Source organism: Salmo trutta, unplaced genomic scaffold, assembly GCF_901001165.1.
Source record: "Salmo trutta unplaced genomic scaffold, fSalTru1.1, whole genome shotgun sequence".
Classification (NCBI taxonomy): Eukaryota; Metazoa; Chordata; class Actinopteri; order Salmoniformes; family Salmonidae; genus Salmo; species Salmo trutta.
The window spans coordinates 99,138-113,248 of NW_021822178.1; the positions used below are offsets into that span (position 1 = coordinate 99,138).

The following is a 14,111-nucleotide window of genomic DNA, read 5'->3' on the forward strand; positions in this document are numbered from 1 at the left end:
CTGTAATGTATAATGTCCTCTACGAGTATCTCAGGTGAGGGAGACCATCACAGCTGTAGAGGATACTGTAATGTATAATGTCCTCTACGAGTATCTCAGGTGAGGGAGACCATCACAGCTGTAGAGATACTGTAATGTATAATGTCCTCTACGAGTATCTCAGGTGAGGGAGACCATCACAGCCGTAGAGATACTGTAATGTATAATGTCCTCTACGAGTATCTCAGGTGAGGGAGACCATCACAGCTGTAGAGGATACTGTAATGTATAATATCCTCTACGAGTACCTCAGGTGAGGGAGACCATCACAGCCGTAGAGATACTGTAATGTATAATGTCCTCTACGAGTATCTCAGGTGAGGGAGACCATCACAGCCGTAGAGGATACTGTAATGTATAATGTCCTCTACGAGTATCTCAGGTGAGGGAGACCATCACAGCTGTAGAGGATACTGTAATGTATAATGTCCTCTACGAGTACCTCAGGTGAGGGAGACCATCACAGCTGTAGAGATACTGTAATGTATAATGTCCTCTACGAGTACCTCAGGTGAGGGAGACCATCACAGCTGTAGAGGATACTGTAATGTATAATGTCCTCTACGAGTACCTCAGGTGAGGGAGACCATCACAGCTGTAGAGGATACTGTAATGTATAATGTCCTCTACGAGTATCTCAGGTGAGGGAGACCATCACAGCTGTAGAGATACTGTAATGTATAATGTCCTCTACGAGTACCTCAGGTGAGGGAGACCGTCACAGCCGTAGAGGATACTGTAATGTATAATGTCCTCTACGAGTATCTCAGGTGAGGGAGACCATCACAGCTGTAGAGATACTGTAATGTATAATGTCCTCTACGAGTACCTCAGGTGAGGGAGACCATCACAGCTGTAGAGATACTGTAATGTATAATAAGTTCTTCTAATTCTGGGGTCACATTGCTGGGGAAACTTCTAGATCACAGAGGGGTATGTGTGGAGAGAGTGACTTTATAACCCTTGGGACTGTTTGATAAAGGTTATTTAGATCTCACTTTTTCTTTTCAGACCTACAGTATTGTGTTTGGCTTTGTTGCCTGTCTACCTGTTTATCTGTCTGCCTGTTTATCTGTCTGTCTGTCTGCCTGTTTATCTGTCTGTCTGTCTGCCTGTTTATCTGTCTGTCTGTCTGCCTGTTTATCTGTCTTCCTGTTTATCTGTCTGTCTGTTTATCTGTGTGTCTGTCTGTCTGTCTACCTGTTTATCTGTCTGTCTGTCTGCCTGTTTATCTGTCTGTCTGTTTATCTGTCTGTCTGTTTATCTGTCTGTCTATCTGTCTGCCTGTCTGTCTGTCTGTCTGTCTGCCTGTTTATCTGTCTGTCTGTTTATCTGTGTGTCTGTCTGTCTGTCTGTCTGCCTGTTTAGCTGTCTGTCTGTTTATCTGTCTGTCTGTCTGTCTGTCTGCCTGTCTGTCTGCCTGTTTATCTGTCTGTCTGTCTGTCTGCCTGTGTGTCTGCCTGTTTATCTGTCTGTCTGTTTATCTGTCTGCCTGCCTGCCTGCCTGCCTGCCTGCCTGCCTGCCTGTCTGTCTGTCTGTTTATCTGCCTTACTGTCTGTCTGTCTGTCTGTCTGTCTGTCTGTCTGTCTGTCTGTCTGTCTGTCTGTCTGTCTGTCTGTCTGTCTGTTGTGTTATACTGTAATAACGTCAGGATTGTTAAGTCCCCGTAATGTTAGAATGACTCCATCTCTGTCCCCTGTAACAAGTCTGTGGTACAGCTGGACGTGGCTAACAATAAGAACGCTCTGTAACGTCCCTGTAACGTCCCTGTAACGTCTCTGTAACGTCCCTGTAACGTCCCTGTAACGTCTCTACAGGAAGTCTGTGGTACAGCTGGACATGGCTAACAATAAGAACGCTCTGTAACGTCCCTGTAACGTCCCTGTAACATCTCTACAGGAAGTCTGTGGTACAGCTGGACATGGCTAACAATAAGAACGCTCTGTAACGTCCCTGTAACGTCCCTGTAACATCTCTACAGGAAGTCTGTGGTACAGCTGGACATGGCTAACAATAAGAAAGCTCTGTAACGTCCCTGTAACGTCCCTATAGGAAGTCTGTGGTTCAGCTGGACATGGCTAACAATAAGAACGCTCTGTAACGTCCCTGTAACGTCCCTGTAACGTCCCTGTAACATCTCTACAGGAAGTCTGTGGTACAGCTGGACATGGCTAACAATAAGAAAGCTCTGTAACGTCCCTGTAACGTCCCTGTAACGTCCCTGTAACGTCCCTGTAACGTCTCTACAGGAAGTCTGTGGTACAGCTGGACATGGCTAACAATAAGAAAGCTCTGTAACGTCCCTGTAACGTCTCTGTAACGTCCCTGTAACGTCTCTGTAACGTCTCTACAGGAAGTCTGTGGTACAGCTGGACATGGCTAACAATAAGAAAGCTCTGTAACGTCTCTGTAACGTCTCTGTAACATCTCTGTAACGTCTCTACAGGAAGTCTGTGGTACAGCTGGACATGGCTAACAATAAGAAAGCTCTGTAACGTCTCTGTAACGTCTCTGTAACATCTCTGTAACGTCTCTGTAACGTCTCTGTAACGTCCCTGTAACGTCCCTGTAACGTCTCTGTAACGTCTCTACAGGAAGTCTGTGGTACAGCTGGACATGGCTAACAATAAGAAGCTCTGTAACGTCTCTGTAACGTCTCTGTAACGTCCCTGTAGGAAGTCTGTGGTACAGCTGGACATGGCTAACAATAAGAAGCTCTGTAACGTCTCTGTAACGTCTCTGTAACGTCTCTACAGGAAGTCTGTGGTACAGCTGGACATGGCTAACAATAAGAAGCTCTGTAACGTCTCTGTAACGTCTCTGTAACGTCTCTACAGGAAGTCTGTGGTACAGCTGGACATGGCTAACAATAAGAAAGCGTTGGTGGTGCCGGCCTTCGAGACGCTCCGTTACCGTCTGTCTTACCCCAAGTCCAAGGCTGAGCTGTTGTCCCAGCTGGACATGGGAACTCTGTTCACCTTCAGGTAAAAACACGTTCAGCCTCCGTCTCAGCGTTACACTACATACACGTATGTCCCATCTTCCCTTTCTACTCTGTTTACTGTGAAGAAATACCTACGCACGTTATTAAAAACAAAGCACTTAAAGGGATGGCCCCACTGGGACAGTTTCTGAACTTCTGTTCCCCTCCACCTGTACTCCCACTTAAAGGGATGGCCCACTGGGACAGTTTCTGAACTTCTGTCCCCCTCCACCTGTACTCCCACTTAAAGGGATGGCCCCACTGGGACAGTTTCTGAACTTCTGTCCCCCTCCACCTGTACTCCCACTTAAAGGGATGGCCCCACTGGGACAGTTTCTGAACTTCTGTTCCCCTCCACCTGTACTCCCACTTAAAGGGATGGCCCACTGGGACAGTTTCTGAACTTCTGTCCCCCTCCACCTGTACTCCCACTTAAAGGGATGGCCCACTGGGACAGTTTCTAAACTTCTGTTCCCCTCCACCTGTACTCCCACTTAAAGGGATGGCCCACTGGGACAGTTTCTAAACTTCTGTTCCCCTCCACCTGTACTCCCACTTAAAGGGATGGCCCCACTGGGACAGTTTCTGAACTTCTGTCCCCCTCCACCTGTACTCCCACTTAAAGGGATGGCCCCACTGGGACAGTTTCTGAACTTCTGTCCCCCTCCACCTGTACTCCCACTTAAAGGGATGGCCCACTGGGACAGTTTCTAAACATCTGTTCCCCTCCACCTGTACTCCCACTTAAAGGGATGGCCCCACTGGGACAGTTTCTGAACTTCTGTCCCCCTCCACCTGTACTCCCACTTAAAGGGATGGCCCACTGGGACAGTTTCTGAACTTCTGTCCCCCTCCACCTGTACTCCCACTTAAAGGGATGGCCCCACTGGGACAGTTTCTGAACTTCTGTTCCCCTCCACCTGTACTCCCATCTTTAGAAATACCTTCACGTTATTAAAAACAAAGCACTTAAAGGGATGGCCCCACTGGGACAGTTTCTAAACTTCTGTTCCCCTCCACCTGTACTCCCACTTAAAGGGATTGCCCCACTGGGACAGTTTCTGAACTTCTGTCCCCCTCCACCTGTACTCCCACTTAAAGGGATGGCCCCACTGGGACAGTTTCTGAACTTCTGTCCCCCTCCACCTGTACTCCCACTTAAAGGGATGGCCCACTGGGACAGTTTCTAAACTTCTGTTCCCCTCCACCTGTACTCCCACTTAAAGGGATGGCCCCACTGGGACAGTTTCTGAACTTCTGTCCCCCTCCACCTGTACTCCCACTTAAAGGGATGGCCCACTGGGACAGTTTCTGAACTTCTGTCCCCCTCCACCTGTACTCCCACTTAAAGGGATGGCCCCACTGGGACAATTTCTGAACTTCTGTTCCCCTCCACCTGTACTCCCATCTTTAGAAATACCTTCACGTTATTAAAAACAAAGCACTTAAAGGGATGGCCCCACTGGGACAGTTTCTAAACTTCTGTTCCCCTCCACCTGTACTCCCACTTAAAGGGATGGCCCCACTGGGACAGTTTCTAAACTTCTGTTCCCCTCAACCTGTACTCCCATCTTTAGAAATACCTTCACACGTTATTAAAAACACAAAGCACTTAAAGTCTGGGACACAATCTCATTAGTAAGCAGCAGCACAGATGTTATTTTGCCATTTGCCTGCCAACGACTGAAAGGATCATTTAAAGGTACAACATTAATCTTACTCTGTCTCTAAGGGATAAAGGGATGCCTAGTTTAAATAAAGGTTCAATAAAATAAATAAACAAAATAAAGTGTTTAAATCCCAAGCAGCAGTGTAGATGTTTATTTGTCTCTCAACACAGAGATAGTTTTTGATCATTAACATGACAGATTGAACCACAGAGCCCAGAAAGTTGGGTTCAATCAGTACTCAACTAGAAGGACTCCCAGATGGGTTCAATCACTACTCAACTAGAAGGACTCCCAGATTGGTTCAATCACTACTCAGCTAGAAGGACTCCCAGATGGGCTCAATCCCTCCTCAGCTAGATGGGCTCCCAGATGGGTTCAATCCCTACTCAGCTAGATGGGCTCCCAGATGGGTTCAATCCCTCCTCAGCTAGAAGACACCCAGATGGGTTCAATCACTACTCAGCTAGAAGGGCTCCCAGATGGGTTCAATCACTACTCAGCTAGAAGGGCTCCCAGATGGGTTCAATCACTACTCAGCTAGATGGACTCCCAGATGGGTTCAATCACTACTCAGCTAGATGGACTCCCAGATGGGTTCAATCACTACTCAGCTAGAAGGACTCCCAGATGGGTTCAATCACTACTCAGCTAGAAGGACTCCCAGATGGGTTCAATCAGTACTCAGCTAGATGGGCTCCCAGATGGGTTCAATCACTACTCAGCTAGAAGACTCCCAGATGAGTTCAATCACTACTCAGTTAGAAGACTCCCAGATGGGCTCAATCCCTCCTCAGCTAGAAGGACTCCCAGATGGGTTCAATCCCTCCTCAGCTAGAAGGACTCCCAGATGGGTTCAATACCTACTCAGCTAGAAGGACTCCCAGATGGGTTCAATCCCTACTCAGCTAGATGGGCTCCCAGATGGGTTCAATCCCTACTCAGCTAGATGGACTCCCAGATGGGTTCAATCACTACTCAGCTAGATGGACTCCCAGATGGGCTCAATCCCTACTCAGCTAGAAGGACTCCCAGATGGGTTCAATCCCTACTCAGCTAGAAGGGCTCCCAGATGGGTTCAATCCCTCCTCAGCTAGATGGACTCCCAAATGGGTTCAATCACTACTCAGCTAGATGGACTCCCAGATGGGCTCAATCCCTACTCAGCTAGAAGGACTCCCAGATGGGTTCAATCCCTACTCAGCTAGAAGGGCTCCCAGATGGGTTCAATCCCTCCTCAGCTAGAAGGACTCCCAGATGGGTTCAATCCCTCCTCAGCTAGATGGACTCCCAGATGGGTTCAATCCCTACTCAGCTAGGACTCCCAGATGGGTTCAATCCCTATTCAGCTAGAAGGCTCCCAGATGGGTTCAATCCCTCCTCAGCTAGAAGGACTCCCAGATGGGTTCAATCACTACTCAGCTGGAAGACTCCCAGATGGGTTCAATCCCTACTCAGCTAGAAGGACTCCCAGATGGGTTCAATCACTACTCAGCTAGAAGGACTCCCAGATGGGTTCAATCAGTCCTCAGCTAGAAGGACTCCCAGATGGGTTCAATCACTACTCAGCTAGAAGGACTCCCAGATGGGTTCAATCACTACTCAGCTAGAAGACTCCCAGATGGGTTCAATCCCTACTCAGCTAGAAGGACTCCCAGATGGGTTCAATCACTACTCAGCCAGAAGGACTCCCAGATGGGTTCAATCACTACTCAGCTAGAAGATTCCCAGATGGGTTCAATCCCTACTCAGCTAGAAGGACTCCCAGATGGGTTCAATCACTACTCAGCTAGAAGGACTCCCAGATGGGTTCAATCAGTCCTCAGCTAGAAGGACTCCCAGATGGGTTCAATCCCTACTCAGCTAGAAGGACTCCCAGATTGGTTCAATCACTACTCAGCTAGTTGACTCCCAGATGGGTTCAATCAGTCCTCAGCTAGATGGGCTCCCAGATGGGTTCAATCACTACTCAGCTAGAAGACTCCCAGATGGGTTCAATCAGTCCTCAGCTAGAAGGACTCCCAGATGGGTTCAATCCCTACTCAGCTAGAAGGACTCCCAGATTGGTTCAATCACTACTCAGATAGATAGACTCCCAGATGGGTTCAATCACTACTCAGCTAAAAGACTCTCATATAGATGGGTTCAATCAGTCCTCAGCTAGAAGGACTCCCAGATGGGTTCAGTCACTACTCAGCTAGAAGACTCCCAGATGGGTTCAATCAGTCCTCAGCTAGAAGGACTCCCAGATGGGTTCAGTCACTACTCAGCTAGAAGACTCCCAGATGGGTTCAATCAATACTCAGCTAGAAGGACTCCCAGTTGGGTTCAATCCCTCCTCAGCTAGATAGGCTCCCAGATGGGTTCAATCAATACTCAACTAGATGGACTCCCAGATGGGTTCAATCACTACTCAGCTAGAAGGACTCCCAGATGGGTTCAATCCCTACTCAGCTAGATGGGCTCCCAGATGGGTTCAATCCCTACTCAGCTAGATGGGCTCCCAGATGGGTTCAATCCCTACTCAGCTAGATGGACTCCCAGATGGGTTCAATCACTACTCAGCTAGATGGACTCCCAGATGGGTTCAATCACTACTTAGCTAGAAGGACTCCCAGATGGGCTCAATCAGTCCTCAGCTAGAAGGGCTCCCAGATGGGTTCAATCCCTCCTCAGCTAGAAGGACTCCCAGATGGGTTCAATCCCTACTCAGCTAGATGGACTCCCAGATGGGTTCAATCCCTACTCAGCTAGATGGACTCCCAGATGGGTTCAATCACTACTCAGCTAGATGGACTCCCAGATGGGTTCAATCCCTACTCAGCTAGATGGACTCCCAGATGGGTTCAATCACTACTCAGCTAGATGGGCTCCCAGATGGGTTCAATCAGTACTCAGCTAGATGGACTCCCAGATGGGTTCAATCCCTACTCAGCTAGATGGGCTCCCAGATGGGTTCAATCAGTACTCAGCTAGATGGACTCCCAGATGGGTTCAATCCCTCCTCAGCTAGAAGGACTCCCAGATGGGTTCAATCAGTACTCAGCTAGATGGACTCCCAGATGTAAACTCTAATCAAAAGGTGTCACACCATCTCCAAGTAGGTTTGTTTGCCATTTTTTATTTATTTATTTAACCTTTATTTAACTCGGCAACTCAGTTAACAACAAATTCTTATTTACAATGACGGCCTACCGGGGAACAGTGGGTTAACTGCCTTGTTCAGGGGCAGGACGACAGATTTTTTTACCTTGTCAGCTCGGGGGATTCGATCCAGCAACCTTTCAGTTACTAGTTCAACACTCTAACCACTAGAATACCTGCCGCCCCACAATCCTTCCTCACCCTCCTTGGCAATAAAGTATTGAATGTATCTACCTGTTCTCCCTGCTAGGTACCATGTCTGGACGAAGGGTCACGCTCCCACTAACTTCGCTAAGTGGAGGACTGCCACCACTCCGTACAGGGTCCAGTGGGAAGCGGACTTTGAGCCCTACGTGATGGTGAGACGGGACAGTCCAGAGTACGACAGACGCTTCGTTGGCTTTGGGTGGAATAAAGTGGCTCATGTCATGGAGTTGGATGCACAGGTACTGAACACACCTTTACCTATCACTCGGTCACTCACAGGTACTGAACACACCTTTACCTATCACTCTGTCACTCACAGGTACTGGACACACCTTTACCTATCACTCTGTCACTCACAGGTACTGAACACACCTTTACCTATCACTCTGTCACTCACAGGTACTGGACACACCTTTAGATATCACTCTGTCACTCACAGGTACTGAACACACCTTTACCCATCACTCACAGGTACTGAACACACCTTTACCTATCACTCACAGGTACTGGACACACCTTTACCTATCACTCACAGGTACTGGACACACCTTTACCTATCACTCTGTCACTCACAGGTACTGGACACACCTTTACCCATCACTCTGTCACTCACAGGTACTGGACACACCTTTACCTATCACTCTGTCACTCACAGGTACTGGACACACCTTTACCTATCACTCTGTCACTCACAGGTACTGAACACACCTTTACCTATCACTCTGTCACTCACAGGTACTGGACACACCTTTAGATATCACTCTGTCACTCACAGGTACTGAACACACCTTTACCCATCACTCACAGGTACTGGACACACCTTTACCCATCACTCTGTCACTCACAGGTACTGGACACACCTTTACCTATCACTCTGTCACTCACAGGTACTGGACACACCTTTACCTATCACCCTGTCACTCACAGGTACTGGACACACCTTTACCTATCACTCACAGGTACTGGACACACCTTTACCCATCACTCACAGGTACTGGACACACCTTTACCCATCACTCACAGGTACTGGACACACCTTTACCCATCACTCACAGGTACTGGACACACCTTTACCTGTCACTCACAGGTACTGGACACACCTTTACCTATCACTCACAGGTACTGGACACACCTTTACCTGTCACTCACAGGTACTGGACACACCTTTACCCATCACTCACAGGTACTGAACACACCTTTACCCATCACTCACAGGTACTGGACACACCTTTACCCATCACTCTGTCACTCACAGGTACTGGACACACCTTTACCTATCACTCACAGGTACTGGACACACCTTTACCTATCACTCTGTCACTCACAGGTACTGGACACACCTTTACCTATCACTCACAGGTACTGGACACACCTTTACCCATCACTCTGTCACTCACAGGTACTGGACACACCTTTACCTATCACTCTGTCACTCACAGGTACTGGACACAGCTTTACCCATCACTCTATCACTCACAGGTACTGGATACACCTTTACCCATCACTCACAGGTACTGGACACACCTTTACCTATCACTCACAGGTACTGGACACACCTTTACCTGTCACTCACAGGTACTGGACACACCTTTACCTATCACTCACAGGTACTGGACACAACTTTACCCATCACTCACAGGTACTGGACACACCTTTACCCATCACTCACAGGTACTGGACACACCTTTACCCATCACTCTGTCACTCACAGGTATTTGAAACACCTTTACCCATAACTCTGTCACTCACAGGTACTGGACACACCTTCACCTATCACTCTGTCACTCACAGGTACTGGACACACCTTTACCTATCACCCTGTCACTCACAGGTACTGGACACACCTTTACCTATCACTCACAGGTACTGGACACACCTTTACCCATCACTCACAGGTACTGGACACACCTTTACCTATCACTCTGTCACTCACAGGTACTGGACACACCTTTACCTATCACTCTGTCACTCACAGGTACTGGACACACCTTTACCATCACTTTTTCACTCACAGGTACTGGATACACCTTTACCCATCACTCACAGGTACTGGACACACCTTTACCCATCACTCACAGGTACTGGACACACCTTTACCCATCACTCACAGGTACTGGACACACCTTTACCTGTCACTCACAGGTACTGGACACACCTTTACCTATCACTCACAGGTACTGGACACACCTTTACCTGTCACTCACAGGTACTGGACACACCTTTACCCATCACTCACAGGTACTGAACACACCTTTACCCATCACTCACAGGTACTGGACACACCTTTACCCATCACTCTGTCACTCACAGGTACTGGACACACCTTTACCTATCACTCACAGGTACTGGACACACCTTTACCTATCACTCTGTCACTCACAGGTACTGGACACACCTTTACCTATCACACTGTCACTCACAGGTACTGGACACACCTTTACCTATCACTCACAGGTACTGGACACACCTTTACCTATCACTCTGTCACTCACAGGTACTGGACACACCTTTACCTATCACTCTGTCACTCACAGGTACTGGACACACCTTTACCCATCACTCTATCACTCACAGGTACTGGATACACCTTTACCCATCACTCACAGGTACTGGACACACCTTTACCTATCACTCACAGGTACTGGACACACCTTTACCTGTCACTCACAGGTACTGGACACACCTTTACCTATCACTCACAGGTACTGGACACACCTTTACCCATCACTCACAGGTACTGGACACACCTTTACCCATCACTCACAGGTACTGGACACACCTTTACCCATCACTCTGTCACTCACAGGTACTGGATACACCTTTACCCATCACTCACAGGTACTGGACACACCTTTACCTATCACTCACAGGTACTGGACACACCTTTACCTGTCACTCACAGGTACTGGACACACCTTTACCTATCACTCACAGGTACTGGACACACCTTTACCCATCACTCACAGGTACTGGACACACCTTTACCCATCACTCACAGGTACTGGACACACCTTTACCCATCACTCTGTCACTCACAGGTACTGGACACACCTTTACCCATCACTCCACTCCATCTCTCTGTCACTCTGTCCACACCTCCACCCTCTACACCTCTACACCTCTACCCTCTGTACACCTCCACCCTCTCTCCATCTGTCCACACCTCCACCTCCACCCTCTCTCCATCTGTCCACACCTCCACCCTCTGTACACACTTCCACCCTCTGTACACACTTCCACCCTCTGTACACACCTCCACCCCCACCCACTGCCCCTCTCTCCACCTTCTCTCTCCTCTGTCCTCTCTACCAGCAGTATGAGTTAGTGATGCTGTCTTAGTGTTTCTAACTCTGTCCTCTGTCCTCTCTTCCAGCAGTATGAGTTAGTGGTGCTGTCTTAGTGTTTCTAACTCTGTCCTCTGTCCTCTCTTCCAGCAGTATGAGTTAGTGGTGCTGTCTTAGTGTTTCTAACTCTGTCCTCTGTCCTCTCTTCCAGCAGTATGAGTTAGTGGTGCTGTCTTAGTGTTTCTAACTCTGTCCTCTGTCCTCTCTTCCAGCAGTATGAGTTAGTGGTGCTGTCTTAGTGTTTCTAACTCTGTCCTCTGTCCTCTGTCCTCTCTTCCAGCAGTATGAGTTAGTGGTGCTGTCTTAGTGTTTCTAACTCTGTCCTCTGTCCTCTCTTCCAGCAGTATGAGTTAGTGGTGCTGTCTTAGTGTTTCTAACTCTGTCCTCTGTCCTCTCTTCCAGCAGTATGAGTTAGTGGTGCTGTCTTAGTGTTTCTAACTCTGTCCTCTGTCCTCTGTCCTCTCTTCCAGCAGTATGAGTTAGTGGTGCTGTCTTAGTGTTTCTAACTCTGTCCTCTGTCCTCTCTTCCAGCAGTATGAGTTAGTGGTGCTGTCTTAGTGTTTCTAACTCTGTCCTCTGTCCTCTCTTCCAGCAGTATGAGTTAGTGGTGCTGTCTTAGTGTTTCTAACTCTGTCCTCTGTCCTCTCTTCCAGCAGTATGAGTTAGTGGTGCTGTCTTAGTGTTTCTAACTCTGTCCTCTGTCCTCTCTTCCAGCAGTATGAGTTAGTGGTGCTGTCTTAGTGTTTCTAACTCTGTCCTCTGTCCTCTCTTCCAGCAGTATGAGTTAGTGGTGCTGTCTTAGTGTTTCTAACTCTGTCCTCTGTCCTCTGTCCTCTCTTCCAGCAGTATGAGTTAGTGGTGCTGTCTTAGTGTTTCTAACTCTGTCCTCTGTCCTCTCTTCCAGCAGTATGAGTTAGTGGTGCTGTCTTAGTGTTTCTAACTCTGTCCTCTGTCCTCTGTCCTCTCTACCAGCAGTATGAGTTAGTGGTGCTGTCTTAGTGTTTCTAACTCTGTCCTCTGTCCTCTCTTCCAGCAGTATGAGTTTGTGGTGCTGTCTTAGTGTTTCTAACTCTGTCCTCTGTCCTCTCTTCCAGCAGTATGAGTTAGTGGTGCTGTCTTAGTGTTTCTAACTCTGTCCTCTCTTCCAGCAGTATGAGTTAGTGGAGCTGTCTTAGTGTTTCTAACTCTGTCCTCTGTCCTCTCTTCCAGCAGTATGAGTTAGTGGTGCTGTCTTAGTGTTTCTAACTCTGTCCTCTGTCCTCTCTTCCAGCAGTATGAGTTAGTGGTGCTGTCTTAGTCTTTCTAACTCTGTCCTCTGTCCTCTGTCCTCTCTTCCAGCAGTATGAGTTAGTGGTGCTGTCTTAGTGTTTCTAACTCTGTCCTCTGTCCTCTCTTCCAGCAGTATGAGTTAGTGATGCTGTCTTAGTGTTTCTAACTCTGTCCTCTGTCCTCTGTCCCAGGAGTATGAGTTTGTGGTTCTGCCCAACGCCTATATGATCCACATGCCTCATGCTCCCAGTTTCGACATCACTAAGTTCCGGTCCAACAAGCAGTATCGCGTCTGCCTGAAGACCCTGAAAGAGGAGTTTCAACAGAACATGTCTCGACGGTACGGCTTCGCTGCCCTCAAATACATGACTGCAGAGAACAACAGCTAGCCAACGCCGATGAGCCAGGACACTCTGACCCGTTATTGACTACATTACCCATAACCCCCCTTCCCCCCTCCTCCTCTAAGGCTGTCTAGGACTACACTACTACCCAGGATCCCTCTGGGCTGGGCAGAGGAGAGGGAAAGAGCGGTGGATTCGAAGGACAGTCGATGTAAGGAGTCAGGAGTGGACAGAATGGTTACTAAAGACTCTTACCACGAACTCTGACCTTTGTGGCCGACCAATCCATGAGGTTTAAATTGTGAGCTCTGATTCTTGTGAACTCTCACCTTTTTAGTTTTGGGGTTTATGACCTGGTTTGAGACAAACCAGCGTTAACCAGCTGAAGGGTAACCGGGGGTAACCGTAAGGTCGTTGTGTGCCATTGTTTAACCCCTCCGAGGACCGGATGAAGAAACCGGTCCAGGAGTTGCTGACCTGGTTTCTATCTGGTTTCTATCTGGGTGAGGAAGCTGTTGCTGTGATGGATGAGTCAGTACAGGCTGGTTTGGACTCTTACAGCTCTCCGTTCTTCTCTAACAACCGAACTGGACATCACTATGGGAGGGAGGGAGGGAGGGAGGGAGGGAGAGAGAGAGGGAGGGAGGGAGAAAGAGAGAGAGGGAAGGAGGGAGGGAGGGAGGGAGGGAGAGAGGGAAGGAGGGAGAGGGAGGGAGAGAGAGGGAGGGAGGGAGGGAGGGAGGGAGGGAGAGAGGGAAGGAGGGAGAGGGAGAGAGGGAAGGAGGGAGAGGGAGGGAGGGAGGGAGGGAGGGAGGGAGGGAGGGAGGGAGAGGGAAGAGAGAGAGAGGGAAGGAGGGAGAGAGAGACTGACTGTAGCCTTGGACTTGGAAAGCAGACAGACATTAGTTCTGTCTCTGTGCCGTATGTGGAAGACCAGCAGCTCATTCCCAGCTGCTAGTTGTTGGGCTAAATGTAATGTGGTGTGTGTGTGCCTGCCTGCCTCCAGGACAAATGCTTAGCGAGAACTGAGGAACAGAAAGCTTTCAAGCATTGTGTGCTTTACATTATGTCCGTACACTGCAAATCACAACTATTTTTTTTCTTCTCTCCATG

At 48.5% G+C, this 14,111-nt stretch overlaps 1 protein-coding gene across 1 annotated transcript in view; it reads left to right on the plus strand.

Annotated features, from left to right (window-relative positions):
• The window catches only part of large1 (LARGE xylosyl- and glucuronyltransferase 1), a gene marked incomplete at its 5' end in the record, with an annotated part of 22,058 nt that extends 8,457 nt beyond the window's left edge, over nucleotides 1-13,601 (plus strand). Inside the window, 3 exon segments of the mRNA XM_029742963.1 lie at nucleotides 2,878-3,024; nucleotides 8,085-8,280; nucleotides 12,846-13,601. Coding sequence (XP_029598823.1) covers nucleotides 2,878-3,024; nucleotides 8,085-8,280; nucleotides 12,846-13,043 — 541 coding nt within the window.
• Nucleotides 13,602-14,111: the final 510 nt, after the last annotated feature.